We start from the raw sequence: 27,849 nt of genomic DNA on the forward strand, positions 1-27,849 counted from the left end.
TAATTTTAACTTCCGCCGCCATGCCCATACAGTGTTTGGCGCAATGCGTGAAGTATTCATGTAGTCTTGTAGGCACTGTTCGTTTCACGCCGCGCCGACCGCTGTTGACCGTACTGTGTTTGACGCAATGCGTGAAGTATTCATGCAGTCTCGTAGGCGCTAATATGTGTTACATGCCGACCGCCGCGTCGAGGGCTTCTCCTTTTCATCTCAAGTTCTCGTCATCATTTTTCATTTCTCTTTGCGCCGCGCCGCTCCAGGCCAAATTACGTGTTTGGTTTCTCTCTTAACTCAACTAATTAAAGGTGCGCAGTCTTTTGTATCACCAAAATACGACAAAATTAGAAATTAATGAAAATGAACTGTCAGGAAATGAGAGATTTTGTCACCTTTTCTTGTTTGTATTTTTTTCTGAATCCGATTTTTTTGTACCTGCATATAAAAAAAATGCAAAATTTGCCGCCCCCTAATTTTGCCGCCATGGGCCGCAGCCCATGTGGCCACCCCCTTAATCCGGCCCTGCAGCTCCTGAGCATTCATTCGCTATATAGATTTCATGACTACAGCTCAAATGAAAGCTGTATCACACATTCAACGGTTAGATCGGATTTTGTCTAACATTAATAAGTAGTCGCAGAGAAAAACTGAAATGCGCAAGACTTTCCAGACAACGATCGTAAGTGGAATTTCACGATCATAACAAATATTTTGGGAAATCTGAAAACTAGATGGGACATGATTTTTGAGTATAAAAGCTAATTAATTGATTAGCTTGAGGATTTTCCTTATAGATAGAATTGCACACTAGCTATTATTCTTCCTTCCAACGAAAAAAAAACCCCCTTCTGTTGAGGTAGTACTATTGATTGAGGAGAATAAATATAACAATGAATTGTGAAAAGCCACAACTAACTTTTATTTGTATGTAAAAGGTATCATAGTCTTAATGAGAGGTATAAATTATAAAAAAATGAGACCTTCCTTTAGCTAAAAAATCTTTAACTAAATTAAACATTTTCTTTTTACGTCAAATTACTTACAGCCAATTTTTATACTTAGGACACTGTGAAAGAGACATGCTTGCTTAAAGATGCTGACTGTTACTGATTTCTAAACTAAAAAATTTTAAAAATAAAAAGAACTCGACTACAGCTTTTCTTCCATTTTTGAAACTTAACAATACAGTGATTAAAAGTATTTTTGAAATCAATTGATACCGATTAATCATATCTGTAAAATGAAGTCATTCTGATAATAATGAGTAAAAAGAGGATGCAGAGCAGAGATAAGTGCAATATTACTTTAAAATACAAACTCTGCCTTTGGAATTCAAAGACAAGAGGGATCCGTCTAAAAATTGATATTTAATTAGATGAAATCACTCGCAAAAATGGCAGGATAAAGTTGTAGCAGTAACCAATCACCATCCAGTGGCAGCAGTGCGTCTTGTGCTGGATGGTGATTGGCTACAGGCAAAAAGTGAATTTGCAGGTATTAAAACCATCACAAGATAGACATTGACAGTCTAATGAAATAAGTTGCTTTAAAATTAATTAAAAAAGGAAACTGTAGAAAATAGCTACCGGTTGAAAAAGAAAATTATCAACAAAACAAGAGAGAGGGTTACCATTACTTAAAAAAGAAGAAACAAATACAGACAACTATTTGAATAAATTGAATCAATTGACTAAAATTACCAAAATCTATGATAGGAGCGTGCATTTATCGATATTGTTATCTGCTGAGGTTTTTATTGGTTCTTATTCTATAGGTACATGGCAATGAAGATTTGAGTGGTCCAAAATATGTACCAGAACGGAAACATATTGAGAATTTAAGGCTGAAAAATGTAAAAAGCTTGAGACATTTCCGGGCTGGATAGCACCTTCATCAATTGGTATAACAAAGAAAAATTAAAAAAACCTAAAAAACGAGAAACCTGCATTTTTTGAACACTGAGGTTCGCATGGCAATACCAGTCATGAAGCTCATAGCAGACAGTGATCATCCAGCAATTTAAATAAATTGATGGTTGGCAATCCCTGGCTTGTCTATGTCAAATTTAGCCTGTACTCAAGGCAAGACATGACTCCTGATGGCCTCCCTTCAAGATGCAAAAGAAGATAACCAGAGCGACGAATTATAAAGGAATGAATGTAACTACCACCTACAAATCATACAGTCAAAATATGGATGTAAAATTTTGCGATTTATGATTTCAAGGTGGTGCTTATAATCAATCTTTGATGATTTGTCATTCTAATGATATCCTTTTAAATCTAACAGAAACTTTCTTCTAAAGTCATGCATTGTTCACAAAATGAATTGTGAACAACTTGTCTCCCACTTTTACTGTTGTTTTCTATTCTTGTACAGCCATGCATGTTATAGGTTTGTCACCGTAAGTTTGTGATTTTAATTTTAAGTAAATACCTTCAGGTGTTAAAGTTTTGTAATAATGTTAAAGTAATTTAAGATAGGCTTCCTCATGGAAATGTATGTACAATATATGCATAATAATTCCTCCCTTCTATCAATCAGTTCAAGATTTGCAAATCAGAGTAAAATTACTGAAACTTGAGAGGTCGTTTGAAAGATAAAAGTCTAAGTCGCCATCATAAAATTAATTCCTTCTCGTTTAGTTGAGTTTACTTAACCTAAGTTGTTAGAGTGTATCTTTTTCTTGCAGTTCAAAGGGGTATATTCAAAAGCAGAAATCCCCCTCCCCCTTGCTGTTCACCAATTTAAAGTATGTTATTCCGTACTCAATATCGACCAGTTATAAGTTATATGGCATGCAATAGGATTTACAATAGATGAACATTTCTGGGCCTATAAAAATTTCTGTCAATGTTGCAGTGTTGCCAATTTTCAAGCTTGGGGGGGGGGGGGGCACATGGACAATAATTTGTTTTGGGCCTTAGTATTTTAATATACATGGAAAGAAATTAAATGTTGATTTAGCATTTATACTGTTAAAAAGATGTCGGACAAGTTTCAAATGCTGATTTTACATTTTAACAAATGCTAACGTAACTACGCCCACTGCAAAACGTACAAATTAAAATGTTATGTTAGCATTTTTGTATTGTAAAATCAGCATTTGAAACTTGTCGGACATCTTTTTAACAGTATAAATGCTCAGATCAACATTTAATTTTTTTCCGTGTAACAAGCATATCCTTTCGTGAGGAATACCATGCTAAAAATTGATCAACATGCAGGAGGTAGAAAATGTTGCCGGTTTTGAATACACCCCTTTGGAGACTACACTAATGATGGAATTAAGGAAAAAAACGATGCTCAAGATCGAACATGGATTATACAACTTAAAATAATACTTATATGTTTAACTTCACCTCAGCTTTACTCTTAAGACCGATATCAAGGGATTTTCACAATTGTTTAAGAATTTCTTATATAAACAGAGTTACATGAGAAATCTTGGCGATAGATCATGGTATTTCATTAGGAAAATTGATACCCATTTAACAATGAGTAATTGAGGGGGGGGGGGAGAAAAAATAAAAAGGAGAGGTAATAATCCTATCAGTCCTTAACTCATACCTACGAAAAAATGGAACGAGAATAGGAATTCATCATTAAAAATACATGCAATAGACAGGATCCCTCTGAGAGAATGATCGCTAATTTTTTCTAGCATCTGATTCTCTTATTTGAGTTCTTAAAAACCCTGCAAATTTAAACCTGAAAAGAGGCTCTGTAGTTGATCAATCCAGTTTCGATGATTCCTGCTTCATAAGTGGCTGAGCCAGGACTTAGAGCTGACCATACTTGAACAACTAGTGACACAATGACAGGCTATCCGAGGCCAGCCCATTGCACAAAATCAGGAACTGTGCGGACAGGCATGTCTCTGCAAAGAGCTTTCACTCTTAGATGCCTGTCATCAGTTAGCAGAACCACATTGCGGTGAATTTTCCTTGGTTGTCCTGGAGCAAAACAAAATTCACAAATTGGAACTGCTTGTTAGGATTCTATAGGAGACATTTATCACTTATTAGCTTTAAAAACAAATCCATTAAAAAAAAACAACCAATTACTCTCCCCTCTCCCCCAAGAAAGAACCCCAGAGGAGATAAGAAAATTTGAGTTTGCATGAATCACCACTGATGACGCTAGTTTGTGATTGCTACTCACAGGTATTGTCATTGGCTCTTGCCCCCTCTCATTAAGATACCTAATTACAGCTTTAAAAAATAATTTTCTTGCATACATATCACAATATATACCACCTTATGCATTTGGTCCTGGGAAACAGTAAGTTGCTGCTGCCTTAATTATCTATTTTTGATGCTTGAGCCCTTTCCTAAATAAAAAAGTTTAAACGTTTCATAAACTAATCAGTTTTCTTTTAATTTGGCAGAGGAATGAGTTTTTGGATTTGAATATTTTTTGCATGTCTACCCATGGATACTCTGTACACTGAAATCCTGGTCCAAGTTTATTATTTCAAAGACACAGATAACCATTTCCATTTTCTGTTAATCAAAGATGCTCCCTAATCCAAGAGTAAACATGCCCTCACCCAAGAATACTCTTGTTAAGATAACGATTAAAATAAAATGCGCACAAGTTTTCAGAAAAAGTTCGGTCAACTTACCTTCTTTAGATTCTTCAGCAGGTTTATTCTTGCACAGAATAATGCAAGTTTCCAAAATTTTGTCGTCATTCTTCAACCCCTGAGAAAATAAAATAAATAAAAATCATGAAATTAATGTGATTACCGGAGAAATATGGAAAAAAAAATTATTTGTAAAAACAAACAAGACAATTTAACATGAAAAAACGATTAGAGGTCAGTGGATTGTGAGTAGCAGAAGTTGCTTGGTCTAGACTATGAGATTAGAAATGGAAAAGACAACTTTGGAATAAGCCTTGCTTGTAGACTGGGAAAACCATACTTAATTTTTTTCATATCCTTTCCAAAAATCTCTTCCAAAAATTTTGCAGTATTTGACTTTCTCGTTGTTGTTGCTTTTTATATTTATTTTTTTTTTTATTTTTTTTTTTTTTTTTTTTTTTTTATCAAAACTAAAGCAAAAGGACCCTCAAAGCCTTGACCTTATCAATCATCATCAGGAATCATCTTAAGAAATGATCCCAGCTAAAAAACATGATTTGACTGCAAAAAATCAAAATTGATTTGGGGGACTAAGTTTAACATACATTGATTTATCGTCTTTATCTATTTCAGTTTTTACAAACTTAGCCAGAAAGTGGTTCATTTAATTCTATGGTTCAACTTTATACTATGGCTTTGTACTTATTTGTATCCTTATTGCGCCATTATTTACTTTCCCAGTCTTTATTTGTTGTTAAAGTCCTATCTTAATTATTAAAAACCTGACAAATCTGCCGTGATAGCGAAGAGAGCAGTAAGTGCATACTGGGATGAACCTCGAGACACATAAAAGCATAAGCTAATCATGGCTCCTACAGAAATGTACTTACTGCTCTCTTCCCTGTCACAGCAGAAATAATAGCCTGTTTACACAGCAATACCTAACAAACAAATAATAATACAGAAAATCATTACCAAAAGAGAAAGACCTGAACAAAAACATATTTTATTACACTTTTAACGACTCAATAATTTTTTTTCTGAAGTTATGAGGCCCATAGGTATAACTGATTATACTTCCATCGGATACAAAGAGGCTAAGAAGTTTTTCTCCTTAGGTGTTGGGAAGTAGACAAACATACAGAAAGGTGTAACTTACTTCCACGCCATCTTCTTCTTCTGAGAAATTAGAGGCATGGTGAATGATAGCACCTTTGGTTGTCACGCACTTGACCGCACGTGTAGACTGACTGCAGAGGAACTCTAGAGCTTCTTTGGCAGACTCGGCTACTTCTGCACTTTTCTTGATTCCGCGTGATAAGCCCTGAAGCTCATTTTTAACTGAAACACGATTGACAAACATTCATCAGAAAACTTTCAATGACTTTAATAATTGTAATACAAGAAGATGACCACTCTAACAAAATTAAGCTTTTCCACATTTGACATGTAACACAAAATAAGGTGGCCCTATCTACAGTTCTCTGCTACAAAGCAACAAACTTTATAAGGGTTATTATTCTATACCTTGAGAAAAACAAAGTAGTCTGTAAAACAAATGAAAAATATGCAATATGCATCAACAACACTTCAAAGGCAACGGTGACAGATTTTGCTCCTGGTGCAGTTATAGAGTTGACATCTTAAGCGCAGTTCTAAGAAAACGACTTGGTATGAGTACATAGGAGAAAACAGCAGCAGAGATTACTACACAGCTATCTTTGATGGGCGGAGGTCCTACAAAAACTTAGCTACATGTAGCAGTATCCCCACGCCAGGATTTTGGACCGCTTAAGGTGTCTTAACATGTAAAACTATAATTAGCTACATTTTGATAATGTGGACAAAATGATGCTGAGGGTAAATTGAAACTAATGACTAATGAGTTGTGGAAAATGCAGTTTCTTCAATTTCTTCCGGTTTTCAGTGATGACAACAATAATGTTATCATCATCCTTGTCACTCGGAATAAGAGGAAATCGAAGAAACTGTTTTTTCTAAGACTCTAATCAGTCATGCTTATTGTCTACTGTTTTCCTGAGAGTAGAACACATACAAGGCTGACAAATGAGACATACACAAGGGCCCATATGAGGGTTGGGTGCCTTTCAAAACTTGCCCTTGCTCTCCACTTAGACCCCTCACAATGCCTTGTCATGGAGAATTTCACTCTTTCTGCCTGCTTCCAGATGGAGCACGATTCATGGTGGACATGGGTCATTCTGGGCTGGGGTGGATCCTGCGGAGGGTTTACTCAGTGGGCACTATTTCTCTATCTTGGGGTGGGGTCTGGGGGTGCCTCCTAACATGGCTGAGACTGGCTCCTTCAGGTCAGAGTGAGTGGCTTGAGTTGGGTTTTAGGGCTGCCTTAGCATGGAAGTTTTTCAAAAACTGGAAAAGGAGATGAAAGGTTTTGGAAACTTCAATTGGATTACTTTCTATTTTTGTATATTTTTCCTTTTAGTTATCTACGTCCTGTGTGGTACAATAATTCTCCGTAAATGGCATGAAATTGCTTGTTTGATTCATGATAGACGGATTTTTTTTTAAAACCGTCCCCAGTCCTAAGATTGAACTAGATATTGAAGTCATAAGAATGCCTCAATCACGCAAATCTTCTTGCTCCTGAATAAACCTATTAGGAGTTACCTAAAAATGAGTTCAGATAATTTTTTAAAACGAAACTAACATCAATTTTTGTAGATTCCTCTCTTTAATATACTCACCAATCAAAGGCACCATTAACGAATATAATGTCTCGTTTGTGTCAGTGGTCACTTCAGAAATGGATCTCAAATACGGTAGGTAATCGATGAAACAATTTGTATCAGGAACTAAGTACTTTGGTTTCACTTCCATTTCTACGCTATAGGAACATTGCTCCAGAATAGCCTGAAAAAAAATGTTAAAAATTTAAAAATGAACAGGCTAATAAAAAGCTCGGAAAACATAATTTTCATTCAATATCTTAAATATTCAACTGAAGCAAAATATTACAGCCTAATAAAGGCCAGGGGCGAGGGGAACGGCGTATGACAGAGGACTCTTCACAATTGGAACGGTTTTAGAAAAAAGTTGTACAAAGTGTGATAAACTCTGAAGACTCTGAATTTCATAATCTCAAAACCTTTCTTTAGAATAGAGAGACAGTACAGTTGCTGCACCTGAAATTCATGGTGTCCTCTGATAAAAACTTAAAACCATGAAAATCAGTAATACAGTGACACATTAATCAGGAAAAAAAATGGAGGGAGAGAGGTTTCAAAATAAATAAATGGTTTGAAATGTTACTGTCCTCAGGTGGACATCTGTCTAAAATTGAAAATTACAATTATTATTGTAAAATTGACTGTTTATGATACGAAAAATTGACAGAGTTCACCCAAAATATGACAAAAATATTTTATCAATATGGGAATCAATTGCCACCCAGGGAACGAAATATTTCAACATTTTTGTTTTTAAGATGCACCCCAGGGCCCCCTAAGTCTCTATAGGGTCTCCAAAGTTCCCAAATTCATCTTTTACTCAGACTTTTTTCGAACCATTTTAGTGTAACATTTGCTTGTTATTTCAGCAGATTGAAACTGTAGTATAGAGCAGTGTAAAAAGATAAAAGTTACTTACATTCACTTGTTGTTCGTAGCGCTCCTTCTTTTGATGAGCTTTTTCAAGAAGCTTTTTCTGCCTTAAAAGATTCCGGGTTTCTTTTGTAGGTGAATTTTTCTCCAAATTATCATCATCATAATTTTCAGACTCAACATCAACTTCTCCAATTAGAATTGCATCACAGTCTTCTTCTTCACTCATACTTTCAGTGCACAGCTCTGTATCACTCTGCAGCATAGAGAGAGGAAATAAAAATGAGATTTCAGTTGGAAAATAAAACAGAATGAAACAATTTGATGCTGTACCTGCTAAAATATATGCCTATAAAATGGAAATTTGAAGATTGGAGAATATGATTTTAAGGTAAAAAAAATTACATTTGCTCTTATATTATACAGAGACACTTAATAAAATGTTGAATTGCATTGAGAATATGTAATGGGAAATTAAGCGATATGGATTTTGCAAAATAAAGGCCATATACATACTTCCAAATTTTTCAGCAGTCTCAAGTGCCTCAGCATTTCAGTTGTTACTTGAAATTTTGGGGCGCTGAGTTGGTAACTGAGTGGCTGTAAGGTTAATATACAGCAGATTACATGATAAAAAGCTGGCGGCAATTAACTTACAAGGAGTAAACCACTGAGGGAGAAATCACTCAGGAAAAACCAGATGACACGTCATTATTATTTTCACTGCAAGGAAGATAATAAACCCATGATATTGATATTTTAGCCTATTTCTTTATTCATCACAGGCTGCAAAAGTTGTCTGATGTTTGTAACATGCTTGTTGATAGGAGGGAAGTTTGAAGGTTTTCTTTTAATCCACTTAGATTTTCAGGTCAATAATTTATTGATATCATGTGTGTACTGTACATTAACTTCATCAAATGTACATTATTTATGGATATATGGGCAAGAAAAAGAATCAACTACATCTTGTAAGTCTATCGAATAATGTTATTGAAGTGTGTTACTTAACAGCATATTTTGTGTCATTAAAATTACCTGGTCTCGAGAAGAGGTGGCAGCTTCAACAACTGAAATGTATTCTGAATGACCTGAGTCATTTTTCTGTAATTTCAGCACTGGAGGCTCTAGACCACGCAAATATATAGTGGTGAAGAATAATATTCTATCTACACGATGATGCATCTGAGCTGTATCCTAAAAATACAAATATTAAAGCTGAATTATTATTTCCATCGGATGTTGAATGACAGACTAATGTGTTACTGCATGCGATAATTTAATTTTTCTTCCAAGTTGGGGCAGTTTGTAACACTGATTTTAGACCAACTTAATATATTGTTAAGAGGGATAGGAGAAGGAGGAGATAACTTGCATTCAATTCCAAAGACAGTGCAAATATTTTAAAAAAAATTGAAAAGAAATAAAAAGTTGGCACGTTTATAAAATCTGGATTTAATTGTTGATGCTTTTCAGATTTTCTTCTGCATGTTCAGAATACTGAAGACAGTTGAGGAGAAAAAGGTATAGTCTGAGAGCCTGATGACGTTTTGTGACAAATTCGCGACACCAGTTTTGGCCACTTAAATCTGAACTGACTCGGAAAATGGTTGTCTGCTACGTGTTGGCACACGCTATGACATGGACAACAACCATTTTCCATGTCAGAGCATGTAAGGCTATCAATTTAAGTGATTTAAACTTGTGTTCCAAGTTTGTTACAAAATGTAGTCGGGCTCTTGTACTAGTAGTTCTTTACTTAAACATGGGAAAGCTGTCAGATGGCACTTGCTTATACATATTTTCAATTCCTCAGAGAATTAAAGAGGTGCTGCGGCAAAGCACAGGGGTGCTACTGGGATCCTTCTGAAAGTAAATTAGTAGCCAATTTGCCTAAAATTGCAGTCAGCACAGCAATTATTTCAACATATTTCCAAAGAAAGATATGTACTTGAAACTAGACCTTCTATACATCTTCCTTAGGGTGAAAGCAATGAGATTCCATCGACTTACATTTTGTCAACTAAGGGAAAAGAGCCAAGACTTTGAACCTGGAAACTTTTTTTAGCTTCCTGACTGAGACATTCAATTTTAAGCATTTGCTGGGCTGAGCAATTTTTCCGATGGATTTATCGATAGACCTATCTGAGCCTCTTCAACCTAACCTGACACCTATGCAAAAAAGAAAGAGTTGAGAAAAGTTTGATCTACCTGACCACCAGCAGTTTACTTTTTTCTTATTTGTTTGTCTTTTTCGTTTAACTTGATATTCTCAAAATTACTTACCAGATCCCCTGATTTAGATGTGTAGACAGAACCTTTGGATGGAAAAGGTGAAATTAGAGGAGAAAATCCAGACAGTAAGGAATCTTCAGGAAGTAATACCGGCACAAAATCTACAAACAAAACATTCCCATGAGTAAATAAGCTGATGGAGAGAGGACAAATTCTCTATGATGGTACGATTCTTTTTGGTTTCCATTTTATTCAAAACAGGTGGAACCACTTAATATTCCTTTGTATTTGACTAACAGTTTCGATTTCTACTTTTATTTTCCTCTTGATTTTTTAGCAGAATTTGCCTCAATAGGGCTTATGGGTTTGAAACATAAGGTGATTGCAAAGCTTTGCAGTTTTGCAGGAAAATTAGACAAACAAGTCTTACAAACAGATTTGTTTGAGGTCATTACTGTAAACGCTTATACATTTAGCAGGTCTCACCTCACTCTGCAATTACTGGTTACCTACTGAACATTCGCTGAAACCAAACATGCTGAGAACATTACCAAATTCAAATTGAGGAAAATCATAATAAAATTCTGATTCTTTCAACATCCGAGCTTCCACAACAGTTCAGTCAGCGATGATCTCAGATTTCCCTGCTTTAATCCCAATTTCAGATCTTTGAGGAGCTTGTGACCCCGTGATTCACTCACGATTTTAAATCAATGATGAAATTAGCATTGTCAGATAAATGAAAAAAGGAAAAATTGATTCACCTTCCGGTTGTTTCTCAGCAACTATCAGTTCCGAATTTTCAAATTCCATCTTCTCACAGTAGTTTGCTAAAGATGCTAAACGGTTCCAACAGTCAGCTGACACAGGGCTGCAAAATTAGGCGAAGTATGAGAGTTAGGTGATCACTGAAGTTATTTTGAGGTAACTCTCAACGGAACCTACTACACTGCATAATCATAATCTAACTTGGTTTTATGCAAATAAAATAAATAAGTTTGCAGTAAAAATAGCCGATATTGTCATTTCTTAAATTCACTGTGGCTTTCTATCCACTGCTTCAAATTTCACGTTCTATGAACAATTTTTTAGAGGAGGATTTATTCTATAGTAAAACCCTAAGCCAAACTGTCTATGTCCTAAGGGCATGAAAATGCAAACTTTTGAAACTTTAATACGATTTTCTCAAAGCTTAAAAACTGGATTTTTGATTTGTTACAGATAAGGCACAAATTGTTACAGGTTTTGAATGCTTCCTTCTATTCCTTTCATTCTTCTTTGGCTGGTTCTGTACAATGATTCATTTTGAGTATGGAAAGTAGTGCCTAGTACTTTTGAGACAATGAATTGATGAACACACTTTCACACATAAAAAGAAGATTCCCCCTTCTCGAATCAGACAAGTTTTCGCTGCAATCGGAAGGGAAAAAAGTCCAATAAAAGCAAGGGGGCCAGAGAGCAAGGCAAGAATGTTAGCAAAAACTTACCCGACAAGATAATCACAGCATGAGGGAGGAGGGTTCCAAACTTTTTCATGATACATTAGCCAATCGCACCATACCTAATAAGACATAAAGTTGTGAAATTAATACACATTCCAAGTAAAAATAAATTGTCCATTTGATTAAAGGTTCAGTGAGACAAGCAAAGTAGTCCAACAGGACTTGGATGAGGAAAAAATTATAATTTTTTAGGTTGCTAGAAATTTGTCTCCAATTTGAGGTACCAAAATAATTGAAGAAGAGAAAAAATTAGAGATGGATACTTACTTTGATTGCAGGCAATAAAATTTCGAGATCTGAGCCAACAAAATTTTGGTGAGGCTGAGGTCCTTTCCCTTCCACAAAGAACTGGTCCTTCAGCAACTGGATGGTTCGTTCTAAAATTATGTTGAACATTTGCAATGATACTAACAAGGCTGATTCTTGTTGAACAGTCCTAACCTCAAGCTCATCTCCAAGTTGTTTATCTACAAAAAAAAAAAAAAATGAAAATTTGACATGAATTGTGGTAACTTTCAGACTTTATTTGGGCAAAAAAAAAAAAAAGAAAAGAAAAGAAAAGAAAAAAAGAAGAAAAAAAGGTTACAAATAATGGTGAAATATTGAACCACTTCCAGGATTCTCTTTTTCTTTTTTTCCTGCCCTTACTTCTTGAGTTTTGACACGAAAAACTCCTGTCTTTACTTTAATCTTTTACTCTTAATCCCACATTTGAATAAAACTTCCTCTTTGATTTTCTTCCTTTAAATTGCACTCACTTCTGCTAAACGCTTACACATTCAATTCCCTGACTTTGGTGTGTTTGTTTGAATCTATCAGAGGATTAATTGGGCCCTGATCTTTAAGAATTCGTCTGATGTCTAATATAATTTCCGGCCATCTGTTGATAATCCTTTTAGGAAACTGTGGTTTCTATATATTTTTGGTTCAGTTATGGTGGTTTGGTTTCCCTGGCTTCCCCTGACTTTTCCTGGTTACCACAGACTTCCTGATTTTCCCAGGTTTCCAGACTGCTGACAACCCTGACTGAAGTACCTGAAGAAAAATGATAAAAGAAAAATTACCTTTCAATTGTGTGTTAACAATTGCAAACATATTTAATGCTAATAATTGAAGGAGCCGGGTAACATTTAAGGCCATTGGGGAATGTTGTAATAAAGCTCTAAATTCGCGCAACATCTGGTGAGCAGCATCCTGGAATGTCTCCATTCTGAAATGCAATGAATGAGGAAAAAGCATTAATTAAAAAAATGCAGATAAAATGCATGGAAATGGATGATGATGAGGCAGATAATTTTTTGGGTAGTGTTCAATACAAAACAGAGGAATATTTTTTTAGATAGTGTGAATGATGGATAATGGCACTGGGTACGTAGAGTCGTAATTTAAATGGGAGAAGCGGCGCCACTTTTAAGCATTTTCCAGGTCCCAAATTCTGAGACTCTTGTGTCACGCCGGGTTACTTTTCCGATACATAATCGATTGTTTTTGAGACACGGGGACCCCACCATCTGATGTAAACAAAGAGGATAAGAATGACTACGTATTCTAAATTGCCATTTTGGTGACTGAACCTCAGCGCACACTCTGAACTCGTCGACTAGAACATGGCGCCAGCTTTTTCATTTACATAACGACTCTATGTACTCTGTGGATAATAGATGAAGCAGGCAGGTCTGTTTACTTTCATACAGGAGAGAATGATGGGAAGGCACACAGCAGGGGTGCAAAAATCTCTTGACCACGCGACAGGGTGGGTGGCAATTGGTCACGTGCAAGAATGGGTTTTAAAAATAGGAAGGTTGCAGAAAACATGTTTTTCAAGCAATAACAAGGTTTTTGCAAAATCATGGCATTTTAAACATACAGAGCCATGAAAAGGTCATCACATCATAATGTCTGAGGGAAAGGGGGGTGCGGGGTTTTTAAAATACGAAGGCCAATTTGGAAAATGAGGAGGAGAGAAACTTTCTGCATTCCAGGCATAAAAGCATGGATACAACAACATGGATACGAGAAAGAAAATTGAAATTTTAAAAATCAAAATTTTCTGTATATTTGGGAAAAAGTTGAAGATCCTGCATGGCAATGGAAAATATCCTCACGAATTTATTTGTGCACATATTTTGCAGAATAATGAGCTAGATCTGAGAACAATTTCTGGTTTCTAAAAGATGTCTATTTCTTATGTTGTTTCCCATAAGGGTGAAAAGGTTGACAACCAGGTCTCTGATTGGCTGGGCTGTCAAAGAGCAGAAAAGTCCAGCTGCCAGTCATTTGTTATTAAAAGCAGGTTCTCATTTTCTCTTAGGATTGGATCAGCCAAAAATTGGGTTAGATCAAGTATTGAGGAACAATGAAAATAAAAAGAAGAAGCTGCCTTACAAAAATGTGTTAGCTTTGTCATACATACTGTATATTGTTGATGCACTCTATCGGCAAATGACAGGCAGGATAAAAACAATGATGATAAATAAAGGCTACATAAAGGTTACGATTTGTTAAATGAAGGTAATGGGATAAATTTCATGGAGGTGTAGGATTCGAAAAATCATCGGTGAATACTTACCCAACTTTATTGAAGAGTTTTCCTTGAATGTGTAAAAAGCTAACACCAAATCTTTTATTGACCTAGAAGTATAAAACAAACAGAATCCAATTATTAGCTTTTTCTGCCAAGAAAAAATTATAATAAAGTCATGGTTGATGATTATGAAATAATGAGGAGTGATCATCAATGTATCAATCTGCCAGAATACACAAATAAATTCTATGAAGGCACCCTATATTAGAGCACTAAATGTATTGGTAGCAAAAAACGCTACTTCTTGATGCCATGGCTTAAATTAGTTTGTGCATTTTTTCCAAATTGAGGGCGCAAACAATGAAAAATAATCGTTCTTTGCAGGCTACATTCTCCCAAAGAATTAACTTTAAAACATAAAAATCCGAAAATACAGAGAAGTAAAAATCTAAAATACAAGCCTACAATCCAAGGCTGCCCTTTTGGAAAAATACCATGTTGAAAATTGCTCTCCTCCATATGTATCCTTCCACCAGAAAACACTAATCTACACACATATCTCTGTCACATATCACATATCTCTGTCTGTATATAATCTCTGTCACCACAGAGCTTTTAGAAATCCACTACCCTGCCCGCCTTAACTCAACCGCAGCCAGTATGATGTAGTATATTGGCTTCTCTCATAGAAAATGAATTGCATTTAAACTTCCTGCTGCCAATGTGCAAGTGGGTCTCAGAACTCGGTCACAGGGATGACTGATCAGTGTGGATTGATCTCACCGCCAGTCTACTATCCCATGCTGGGCTGCACCTGTCCCTCTGCTTTGAGATTCCCTTTCATAGGCCATTACATCCTAGATTTCCACCTCGTAACAGCTCTGTCCACTTTTTGTGTATATATCGTAAAACATATTAAATTTGAGAGCAATGTTGTTAATGTGTTCAACTTTTTTCTTTAAAATTCTAAAAAATTAGGAGATCCTTATCAAAAGCATTCAAAACCTAGTAGGTTCTCAGAATTTGCCTATTTGCGATGAATACTTGGGACGGGTAATAAACGTACCTCTATGTGAGAAAGTAGAGAGAGCTCTTCATCCTCGGAATCCTCTTTAGTTGTAAGAGTCATTTTCTTTCTTGTGCCATCATCTGGACGAATCCAAATCTCACGACGTTTTTTATTACTATCATGAAAGCTCTCCTTTTCCTTTGCCTTATCTTTATTCTTTTTTAATCTGTCTTCCATCCGTTTTTTCTCAAGAGACTCGTACTTCTTTCTGTTATTGTCAAATAGAGACAGGAGACTTTCCTTTGCAGACTGAATCGGGTTTGAGGCCATCAAGCTGCGCATATAATAGTAAACTGCATCTATTTTCCTCTTGGAGCAAAATGCGATTAGGGCTAATTGGTTGTACGGTTTCCCATTTTTCGGATTCATTTCCCGGGCTTTCAGATACCAACTCCTAGCTGATCCATAGTTTGAAGTTTCATTCACTTGCTCTTTGTACCTAGCCAAATCACCAAGGAAGATGAAAAGCTTCTGAGCAGAAATTAGTGCGATTGAGGTTAATCCTGTTACTTTTTCAGCAGTATTAATGGGTGTATCAAATTTAATTTGATATGTTTCTTCGAGCCTGCTCAAGAGCCTCTTGAAATATTCAGTTCCCTGAAACATGAAACATGCATTAAACACAATATTTGGCTAAAGCTGTAATGGTATTTAAGAAATAAAAAATAGAATAGTCATGCTCACCCTCTTGGTTTCATTCATCTTGGTTGCAATCAAACCCAAAATTTTGTATTTCTAGGTAAAGCCTGTGCAAATTTGCTAATCAACGCACAAGAGCACTTGCTCCTACATTTCAAAAATTCAATATCCAAGAAACACACTAAACAATCTCATGGATCTATAAATTTAAAGGAGACTATTGAGCAAAGAAAATTTCTCTATGGCTCTTGGCCTATTGACTAATGATGTAATTTAACCTTAGGACACTTGAAATTAGTACTCGATTTTCCTTTAAATACCCCCCATCACACTGCTTCCAGAATGCATTGGGAGGCCATAGTGTGGTGCTACCTGCCAAAAAGCACTAATTTTTGACAGGTGCCGGACGGCTCTGCACCATCCATTCCGCATGTGGCGGCTCCTCATTGCGGGTTAAAGTCAATGGATTATAGGATTAGGAGGTGAGCATTTTCATAGTTTCACTGACAAGGTGTATGCAACCTTAGAAAATGGAATGTCATGCATTTTCCTGGAGAGGAAAAAAATGGACATCAATTGTTCTGCAAGAGCCTATCCAATTATAAGAGCCTCTTCCTTTAAAGTTATAAAGCAGGAGCAGCCGCACCGTATAGTTCAAAGCAAGGCAGCTCAGATGGTAAAAGGAGGATTATCATGGGCGTCATACCTGTTCAATCAATTGCATTAAGTACGTGCGAACACTATCTTTCTGTTCTGGGTTATCTAGCATAAGTTTGCGGAGGAGCTCAATCAAATTATGATAGGCCACTTTCCATATGTGACATTCAATGTTTTCTGCTTCACAAAATTTCAAATCATGGACAAGTAATGCTTCTAGTGCAAGTTCAAAGAAATTCCTGAAACAGAAGAAGAAAGTAACACAAAATGTAGTAGGTTTTTGCTGTCATCAAGCATTCTTTAGATTTTTTCAGTTCATAAGAAGACAAGGTAGAAGAAGAAGACGAGGAGGAGGAGAAGGAAGAAGAGGAAGAAAATAAAATAACATGTATTAGGGTTTTGCTGTTATCCAGCATTCTTTAGATTTTTGCAGTTCATTAGAAGAAGAGGAAGAGGAGGGGGAGGAGGAGGAGTAGGAGGATAAAGAGGAGGAGGGAGAAGTAGAAGAAGTAGGAGAAGACGAAGAGGAAGAAAAAGAAGAGAGGAAACAGTTTTAAGAAGTAATCAAAATTACATTTCACGACTTTTCCTCTTCTTTACATCCTGAAGGGACTACAAAACCACATGTATCTCTTTTATTTGGAAAAAAATTACAAGTGATTGAAAATGAATATATCAACTTTCTAAACATCTATCAATATCTGATGAATCAATCAATTTTTGATTCACTAGAGACCTGTAAGTTTATTCATTTCAATTGAATAATTAGGATTGTGCTTATTATTATCTTTTTACCAATTTTGGTCATAAACATTTTTTGCCAATAAGGATATTGAAACCATTGCAATGAGTCTCTGGACAAAGTATGAACAAGCACTGCGCCGTATGTTTTCTCTTCAAAATTTTAACAGGGAAACAAACCGCCCATCCAGAAGTTTGGAAATCAACTCTTAAGAGTTGTTTAGACAAAACATGATTGTTGACAATTGACTTTAGTCAAATGGGAAAATTAAAAATGATGTCAGTATAGAATTTAACGTCTATTTGATCTGTATTAAAAAAACTTGTTTCATCTTGTTCGGGAGTTGATTGCCATACTTCTCGTTGTTTGAATCGTTTTCTACTTAAGATTTTGAAAAAAAAATGTGATTTTGTTCTCTAGTTCAGGCCTAGTAAAGTGGCGAATTTGTATTTACATCTGATTATGTCATCACTGTATCAGAGCAGATCACTGTATCAGAGCAGATCACTGAATCAGATCAGATCACTGTATCAGAGCAGATCACTGAATCAGATCAGATCACTCTATCAGATCAGATAACTACATACATGAGATGAGATTTTCACTAGATTTATGCTTCCTAGTGATTTATCATTCATGGATTAATTTTTTTAATCATTCTTTCTCAGAAAAAATAAATTGTATGAAGAATATAAATTGAGGGCTTCTGATGCACAGAGGGCGAAGAGATACTTAATTTTAGTTCAATGAAAAGAGACATCGTGGTAAATAAAATACGCTAGACTAAACCAATGAATCTGTTTGGAGAGAGCATCCAAGGAGTGACCAGGAGTTAAATAGTAACATTCTAAAGATATAGGGTGCATAAATTAGGCGAAAATTACATTCATACCTCAGCTCAGCTATTCTTGACCAGTGTTGAATAAGATTTGAAGAACACAACCATTGCAGTTCAAGATCACCACGACAAATGTCCAACAAAAGAGACTGATCTTTTGCTGACTTGAAACTGTAAAAAGAAAAGGCAATTTGTTGACGTAGATGTATGCTATGAGAGGGACATGATGAATGAAACACCGAACTCATCTGAAAGACAGGCACAATCTTAGGAGTGAATGATGGTTTTAACTGGCTTTTCACAGACTAAACTGGCTTTGAACAAGGGAAACTGTAAGTACAAAGCTGCCGCCTCTGATTGAGTGTTCAGTTATTTTATTTTATATACTTATTTATTTTTCATTTTCTTGTTTTTTAAGATCTCTTTTATACTTATCTGTTTATAAATAAACAACAATACTTACTGTAAAATAGAAAAAAAGAGATAGAAAATCTTACCTTTCCGAATGCGGATCGTACCAAGAGGGTCTTGACGAGCTTGCAGATGAGGCAGAATCTGCTCCGCCAGACTGAGGGGCATAAGGAGTTCCCCTGTCAGGAAACGAAACATTCAAAGACCGTTCTGAACGTCCAGGCCGCAAATGAGCTAAAGGCACGTAAATTGGTTTACCTGGATTATTAGGATCGAACAGAGTCTTTTGTTGCCCTGAACTTGAGGATGTCTCTGGATGAGAGAGAGAGGGGTTCTTTGCTGCTCTTGACATGGATGTTTCAGCTGGTAGAACAAGAATACCACCTATTGAGGGGCACTTCGGGGTATTTACAGGTTCTCTATGAATTGATCCATCTTCCCGGTTGCTATCCTTTGGATGGTTTTCATCTCTTGACCTAGGTTCAAAGTCTGGTTTGGAATCAGACATACTATCATTACGAGCCCGCCAATTTTCAGGATCTCGGTCAAGCCTCTCTCTGTCTCTGTCTCTTTGCTTATCGATTCCTCTTTTCGAGCTTCTGTTGCGGTTCCTTCTGTTGCCACCACGGTCCTTATCACGATCTCGATTGAATGGTCTCTCATTGTTCCAGCTTCCAGTACTGTCTTTTCGCCGATTTCTATCCATACCCATTGGTTTAGAAGACCGTCCCCAATCCATCCTCTCTTCATTTTGCGTGAAGCGACCATCTTGTCGGAAACTTGAAGCGTTTGAGTCTCGTCTTCTACTTAGGTCTCGTTCTTGACTTCCACTAAAGGGAAGAAAAAAATGTTAGGAGAAAATTGAAAATAGAAAGCAGTACTTATTTCCTGTTTCTTACTTGTCCTACATGAAAAATTCCTTCGAAGAATTTCCCTTAAACTTGGTGAATGATAAAATTCCTATCTCAAAATGATCATTCAAAACTAAAACCATTTTCCAAAATTTACAGGATTGAGAATGCTGACTAAAATGACATTTGAATCCACACAAAGTGCCTTAGTTTAGCTCAATGTGAGAGATGGACAGATGTATTATCTTATCTTAGAACTCATGAAATTACTGGAGTAAAATGTAACCACGATTTTAAAAAATGCTTAGTGAGGTCTTCTCTTTGCATAGAAAACTCTCTGTTAATCTAAGGGGGTTAAAAAAAAAAAAAAGAAGAAGAACAAAATTTGATATGAACTAATATCTCATTCAATAATTTATGGAAATTTATTCTTTCTGAGCTGAAATCTCTTTTTCGGTCTATAAAAGAGCCCTGCACTCATTTAAAACCTTAAAATCGGATTTTGAGGGGTATCTTATCAGCCCTTGACTTCAAAATGGGACATCTTACAGAGGTTTGCTGGAGAAGAATAGACAGTGTTTGACGCAGAGAAAAGTGAAAAGATTACTTTGAAATTTACAAAGTAACACATTTATCCCTTCAAAAGAACAGGCGTTACATTCAAATATGGTCAAAGATTTAAGGAGTCCAGAGAGGCAGCAAAGCTGCATCCTAGTACAATTAGCTCGTCGCAACAGCTCTCTTACGCTATGGGGCAGCAGAATCCTAAAGACAAGGCAGGCGCATCTTAGCTAGTTGTCTATTTTTCACAATTATATTTTTTTTCTTTTTGAGTAGGAATCCTATGATTTCTGATGGGAATCAATGGGAAGAAGTACGTTAATTCCTGATATTTTGACATTCAGACATGAATTTTATGCAGTTTTCATGGGCAAATGGCAGATCCATAAAAATTCGGTTTTAGGGTTGAAATGGACCACTAGACAAGGTACAAACTAAAGGATTCTGTTACGTGTTTCTTAACCAAAATTTCACGCAGAACACAATTCGTGCAACAAACATGACTGAAGCCAACTCCTAACAAAGATATTTACGTTTTTATTTCACATTGGTTACAAGGAATTTGAATTGCCCACTCACAAGGAACTCAAAGCTCTACGTGAGTCAAATCACTACAACGGTTTCAGCAATCTTCTCAATCGAGCAATCTTCATTTCCCACCAAGAGTTGTTCAAACTATTAGCAATTTGCTATGGCTGAGCCAAAGCGTCAAGATTGAGGTTGCCAGATTTTTATATTACAGAGACTGTCATGATAAATGTTTAGTGCGCGATGTGAATCATGTAGAGCTATGAGTTTTCATGAGCGGGTGATTTGAATTCACGCATCAAGAATTATTGAATATCTTCGTAAGGAGTTGATTTCGGTAATTTTCGTTAAGCGCATCGTGTTCTACGTGAAATTTTGGTTAAGAAGCATGTATCAGAATGCTGAAATTCGTACCTTGTCTAGTGGTCCATTGTGCATAGGGTCCTTTTTTAGGCATTAGAAAAGATTTCTGCCTAGGGAACACCAATTTTCGAAATTAGGATTATTTTTCAAACACTTTAGAGTGATCTTTAAGGTTAACTTATAATTTATCAGCTGCAGTACGGCTTACCTTTTTTTTCGACGCCTTCGATTCCTGTCAGAGTGCCTATCCGCAGGAGCACGAACTGCTTCACGTGGACCTGGCTCTTCATTCCTCTGGACAGGCTCACTAAATTCATCATCATCATTTTCTACAGCATCCGCCCAGTTCTGGGAAAAAAAGCATAATTTAAAGAGAACTGATATTACATACCCTAAAATCTTCATGATTAGTAAACATAATTCTAATTGAGTACTGTTTAAACTTCCAGTTATTCATGGGTAACTTTCAATTTTAAATGCATTTTTTGGAGTCAAAAATCGTCTGGTATCAATTTTAATGAGCTAATCAGCAGGCAAAATTAATACGACTTGCTTGAGGTAAGTATGGTCATCTGACAGATGTAAAGAAATACTATCTTTAATAGAATGAATAGCAAAATCAGATGAATCCAGTACCTATTGCTAATACTTGCACACAAAATTAAATAATAATGATAGTAAAAAAAAGAGATTGAAAAACCTATGACGACTTCGGGCTGTATTCAAGAATTTTTTTCTCCTTCACCATTACATTAATTTGAATACCTAGGTTGCAAAGAAGTTAAAACTTCTTAACTAAGTAAACTGAGTAACAAAAACGCCACAAAATATGACCCTTCATTATCTTGAAATGTGAATTTACAGAATGATCCACGGTAGAACCACTAGACTGCAGGAGCATGTTTTATGAGTAAAAATGAGACATTTTTCTTTGATACAATTTTTCTCAAAAAGCCCTCTGAAGGGGCCATGAACTATTACCTCTTATAACTCAATTATCCAACAAGACCAATAAGCTGTAACTACAGGTTGCACCCTACTTGCATATAGTTGCTTCAGTATTCACTGACTTCTTTAACAATTCAATTACAGGCAAAGGTCAACAGTGAGCTTTACAGCTGGGCTAAATGTTTTCCAGCGACAGCTCATAGTAGTAAAAATATTTGTGAGTATTAAATGGAACAACTTACCATAGAGAAGGGATCTCCGACTGATTTTGCAATTGAATCTTCTTCATCATTATCTTCCTCTTCATCTGATGAGTCCTCTCTTTTGCCATTGACAATGGGTTTTTCAGAATGGTCTGAGCTGAAAGAATCGCGACTAACAGTGTTTGTTTGATAGTCAATGGAGCTTGTGTCTGATTGACTAGGCAGTCTCCTGTCTCTTCGGTTATCAGAACTTTCATCTGGATACTCCCGGTTTCTTTCCGTACGATTATGAGAGTCGTAGTTTTTCCAGGAATCATTTGAATGATATGCTTTACTTTGAATATTGGTTCGAACGTTACTCGATGAAAGCTCTGGAATTTCAGAACTAGTAGGACGATCATTTGTGAATTTATGATCAGGGCCATTCATATGGTGAAAACTTTTTCCCCGCGATTTGGAATTTTGTTGATTGTGAGGAAGTCCCCAACTGTTAGAACCTCGAGGTTGGGAATAATGACTAGGCTGATTATGAGTGGGTGTAAGGTTGGTGGAAGGCGGGGGAAGAGAGGCTGAATTAGCTGGATAGTTATCACGTCTACTGGAGTAAGTCGCACTTGATCCATCCCATTTATGTTCTGAATTGGTGCCAATGAAATCCATATTTTGATTAAGATTTTTCAAACGATTTTCTTCCATAGCTTTTCTCAAGAACCGAGGTGCAGTGAAAGTGGATTTAGGGGTTTTTTGATGCATTGGAGGTTTGTTTGACATTCGATCACGCATAGGTCTTTCATGAGAGGAACTTTGGGACATCACTGAAGAGGATGCATCATGAGAGGATGGCATGTCGTATGCTGGATGGAAATCAGGAGCAGATTTATTTTCCAAAGGCCTCACAGCATTTGATGATACATTGTTAAGCGGTTGCCTCCTGTCCAAATTTCTTCCTCTTCCACGTGGAAAGTCTCTTACTGTAGCAAACTCCCAACCTGTGCGTGAGGGACCTCTGTCCTTTGAAGGGTTTCGATCATGAGGAAGGTTATGTTCCTGCACTGGATTCCAATTCTGCAGTGGAGGAGCAGTATTTTTATTGAAAGAAAAGGATTCACCCCCATGGTCAGGTCTTGGACTAGGATTATAAGTATTACTTGTTTCAAGATATCTACCTTTTTCAAGGAATGAGTTAGCTTCAGGAGGAATAGTGTGGTCAGTTCTTACCAGTCTTTCGGTTGAAAGGGCTTGCATAGAAGAAGCATGCCTCATGATTGAAATATTCTTTTCAATTGGCCCGTGACGTTCTTTGGGGTCAAAGATGCCTTCAGTTTGAAGAGGACGAAGATCAGGGTTGGATCCTTGGACAGAGTGAAAACCTTGGCCTCTTATTTGTCCATCATCAACAGGCGGCGATCTCCTACCTTGCATTGGACGCCCTCTATCATTGAATGCATAGCCCATTTCTGGTACATTCTCAGGCAATTTCATAGAATTTTGAACCCTGTCTTGTATTCCAGAGAGATTAGACAAGTTACTTGGAGGTATCTTTCTATCACTGCCAAACCTTTTTTCAGGGTATGGTCTACTGTCATTGGCTAACCCTTTATTACTGTGAGATTCTTCAGGACGTTCAACATTTTTATCAGAGTTAGAGCCTGCACTGGGTCCATGATTTCGACTAAGCGCTGATTCTTGTTCTCGAGCAGAACCCCTATCATGACCAAAGCCTCTATCATGACTGGCTCTGTCGTTACCGAAGCCTCTGTCATGACCAGAGCCTCTGTCATGACCAGAGCCTCTGTCATGGCCGGAGCTTCTATCATGACCGGAACCTCTATCGTGACCGGAGCCTCTATCGTGACCAGAGCCTCTATCGTGACCAGGACCTCTATTGTGACCAGAACCCTTCTCTTGCTCAGAAACTCTATAGTTACCCGGATATTTTTCAGGACCAGAGCCTCTGTCATTGAATGAACCTGAGCGATGGTTACGATTCCTTCGATAAGGGTTCCCACCTTCATAACTTGTGGCTTTGCTTGGTAAAGGTCTTCTCTCATCAGAAAATTTTGTTGAATGAGACCAAAATTCACCTCGTTGTGCGGCAGCCTCTGAATTCAATTGATTTCTATTCACATTAGCTCCAGACGAATGTTGCTGAAAAGATCTTGGATCAGATGTCTGTCTTGAATTTTTCTGGACATCCATTTCTTGATTTTGGGCACCAAGGTGGCTAAAATCGCTTGATGCTTGAGTAATATAATTGCTTGAAGTATTTGTACTATTTGTTGCAGGATTGTTAACATTTTGGGGTTTATTGCAAGGTTCATAAGTGTTCACAGTTTGAGGCAATTTATTGGCAGAAAAAGAGGAGGAAGGTCTTGAGTTTTCATCAGAACTTATGCGGGAAAAATTACGGTCACAACCTTCACCAAAAGGCTTATTTGGATGAGAATCGTCGCTTCCTTTGAAATTAATTTTCACCGGTATATCTTCATTTTCTTTGCTGAATTTTTGACTTTGTGTTCGTTTTCTATCTTGTTCATTGTATGTTCTGCCAAAATTTTTATTGGTTTCATTTCTGACATTACTGTGTTTATACTTAGATGATTTTGGAAAAGATCTATTATTTTTTCCAAAGTCACTTTGAGTGTCCTTATGCGACTCATTAAGTTGCTCGTGGATGTTAGAAGCTCGAACAGGTTTTGGGACCGAATAGATCTGGGAATCCGGTTTCCTGTTCTTTTGTTTTCCATCAAAGGTTCTGTCTTCAGTGTCCGATCGCGGCTCTTTTGAAGCTGGTGGTTCACTTTTATTGCCGGGAAATGTATTAAGAGATTTTTTGCTTCCAAAATCCTTTGAATTAGAAAAATTTCGACTATTGGTTATTTTGGGTGCACTTTTATCGAGGTTAGTCTTCTTATCTTTATGAGTCGACTGCGAGACATCATCTTTCTTCCCTCCTTGCAATCGAGTACTATTGTTGTTTGGAACTTTATCTTCTTTCTGACCTTCAGACTTTTGGTTTTTCTTGCTAATTTTGTTGTTTTGTGTCTGTTGAACGGGAGCTTCTTCATCACAATTTTCAGTTTTCTTCAAAGGTCCACTTCCTGGTGTGTAAATTGCTCTTTCCTTTTGGGAACGGCGGCGATTGCCTTTGGATGAGATCTCATCAGATTCTGGAAAAAAAAGTACCATCGATCAGTATTGAGAATATGGAAAAAAGGAAAAAAAATATGGCAAGTGAAAGTCAAACAAAGGAGGGTTTTTATGTACCTATAAGTGGTGCAGTTGCTTGCAATCATGACAAAGTGATTATGACTACTACTATGAGAAAAATAAACAAAACTGCTTATAAATTTACATTAAATTAGACAAGGTAAAAGCTGCATTTGCTAGTACTTTACTTTCTGGTCCAAAACGGTTTCTTTGACTATAGTCCCAATAAGTGAACCAGAAATTTCAATAGATCTTCGGCCATCATCTGGTTCCAGTGAAACTCTGCAGCCTACAGTCCAGGTGTATATAAGTCTCCTAAAGCTTGACGGTGATACACGTACTTATATGAGTAAGGATTTGTGTATGTTGAAATGAAAATTCAATTTCGACATTCCTCAATATTTTTGAACAGCCTTAACTCAAGGTGGTGTTTCCAGTGGCCGCTAAGGAACTAAAATCGGTAGGATCAATTTATATTAAGTAAAGTTATTTGCTGTTTTTTGGTCCCAGAATTAAAATACATTAATACTAAATTGAAAAGTTCATCCTAACTTTTTCTGAGGAGAAAATCCAATATGGCAAACAAATGTAAATTCTTACAAGTCAAAAAGGTGTAAGGGCTTGGGAGCTCATTTTAGAGAAAACTCCTCAACGAGCATCATCATGTTTTGGGGAAATTTAACAGGAGACACAATATGTAAACCACAAATCCTTGTGATAAGCAAGAACTCCATTGTAACCAACTCAGCAGCTAAGTTCCATTAGATTCATAAGAGATTTTCTGTTGGTGGTAGCATAATGAATTTGTTGAAAGGAACATGTTACTGTCTCAGTCATAGACGCTGTGTATCCAGGTGATTCACACAAATCGACATGAGTAGGTGATTTTCATGTTAATGCAATGGGTTTTCTATGCTCAGACTTATTTAGTTGTTGCACCATTTTACATACTTAGCTATCTAAAAGTTCCGATGAAATGATAGTAACATCTTGTTTTACTTACCATGCTAGAATAGGAAGAGCCTAACTCAAATTAATGAATTTCCAACTTCAATCTGATCATCATGATATTTTAAGAATTGATAGAAATACTTACACTTCCTGAGTCCGAAACACCCAAAATTATAGGAATCAGATGGTAAGAGGGAAGAGGCAGGGAGGCAAAGGTGTAAATTTGAAAAATGGTTTTTTTTTCACAGTTTATTGTTCCCTGTACCAACTAGAATTACTTAGGTAGTAACTGGATGTTCCATTTGGAAGCTCAACCTCTTATTTTCAAACTGAGTTTGCCGATGCACTATTAATTGAATATGTTTTGCATTGAGTTGTCTGAACTTAGATAGTTTTAAAAACAGTAGGTATCAAGGGAGTTGATGGTTGAAATGTATTGTAGTTGTAGGACCTACAGCTCTGTCTTTTACGTGGTAAATACTGATGGTGAAATCTCCGCTAAATTCATTCAATATTCCTAAGGATTTTCGCTTCGGGGACAGCTTCAATGAGAGAAATGCTCCTTGACGTCATGAAAATCAGCAGCAGAGGAATAGGCTGTTTGATAAGAGGTTTGCAAAACGATTAGAGATAGCAAATGCTGTTGCAGTCTGTCAGCAAAGAGCGCTTCTTGTACAGAAAAATGATTTTCCAGTTATCAGAACTAATTAAATTGACGCAAGGTAAAAAAGTGCAGATGGTCAACTTTGCTATCAGTGGGCCCATGTGAAAATTGGAAGAAGAACTAACTTGCTTGTAGAATGGTAGGCGGCTCACTGACGGGAATACTGTTGATTTCACTGATAAAAGCCAGAACAGTGCAAAATGGATACAGCAAAGGTTAGTTTGCTGGAGAGAAAAGTCAAAACAATGCGGAGTAGCTTGCTTCTAAGATGCCGTTACCACTCCGAAGAATTGCCGAAGCCGTAACTTCTGTTTCACAGCAAGAGTGGGGGTGCCCAAAACAAAGGAGTTATGAAATTTAATGGTTCTACAATCAGGCTAAAAGTAAATAATCTAAATTTTAAACATAAAAAACTAAACCCATCAGTGCATTGGAGGCGATGCTTCAATTCAGAATACTTAACCTACACTCAGTTCCAAACACTCACCTGAAAGTTTCTCGAATTGAGAAAATAGACTGTCGTGAAGCTCTGCCATCAAAATGCACTAAACCAACTAAACTGAGTGAACTTTAAAGTTTAAATAAGTCATTTTAAGACTCAAAAATTTACTTAAACATGAATGTTAGAGCTGTTGTATCTTTTTATCTTTCATGGGCAAGGTATGCATGCGTATAGACACATGATACGAGGAGTCCTCAGATGAAGTGGGTACTCGCACGATCTTTCTTACGACAGAGAACAATAGGATTGTCAGCTAACCAATGGAAGCCTCGGATTTTACCCACC

The 27,849-nt window shown here is 36.6% G+C and overlaps 1 protein-coding gene across 1 annotated transcript; it reads right to left on the bottom strand.

Annotated features, from left to right (window-relative positions):
- Positions 1-892: 892 nt before the first annotated feature.
- On the bottom strand, positions 893-27,758 carry LOC109043124 (uncharacterized). The gene is made up of 19 exons (XM_019060208.2): positions 27,550-27,758; positions 22,277-25,407; positions 21,295-21,434; positions 18,870-19,613; positions 18,427-18,543; positions 16,842-17,031; positions 15,494-16,093; positions 14,473-14,534; positions 12,968-13,113; positions 12,171-12,370; positions 11,889-11,962; positions 11,166-11,272; positions 10,453-10,562; positions 9,205-9,363; positions 8,213-8,422; positions 7,312-7,477; positions 5,745-5,926; positions 4,625-4,703; positions 893-3,953 (listed from the first exon to the last, which is right to left on the bottom strand). The coding sequence occupies exons 1-19, from the start codon at positions 27,596-27,598 to the stop codon at positions 3,823-3,825; spliced, it is 6,597 nt and encodes a 2,198-aa protein (XP_018915753.2). The 5' UTR covers positions 27,599-27,758; the 3' UTR covers positions 893-3,822.
- Between the last annotated feature and the right edge of the window lie 91 nt (positions 27,759-27,849).

Source organism: Bemisia tabaci, chromosome 1, assembly GCF_918797505.1.
Source record: "Bemisia tabaci chromosome 1, PGI_BMITA_v3".
NCBI lineage: Eukaryota > Metazoa > Arthropoda > Insecta > Hemiptera > Aleyrodidae > Bemisia > Bemisia tabaci.

Excerpts from the sequence above, each read along its gene's own strand:
- LOC109043124 (XM_019060208.2), bottom strand. The coding sequence starts at position 27,598 with ATGGCAGAGCTTCACGACAGTCTATTTTCTCAATTCGAGAAACTTTCA. Across the intron at positions 8,423-9,204 it reads CCACCTCTTCTCGAGACCAG|AGTGATACAGAGCTGTGCAC; the intron begins GTAATTTTAATG and ends TCTATGCTGCAG. Across the intron at positions 5,927-7,311 it reads GTTAATGGTGCCTTTGATTG|TTAAAAATGAGCTTCAGGGC; the intron begins GTGAGTATATTA and ends ATCGTGTTTCAG.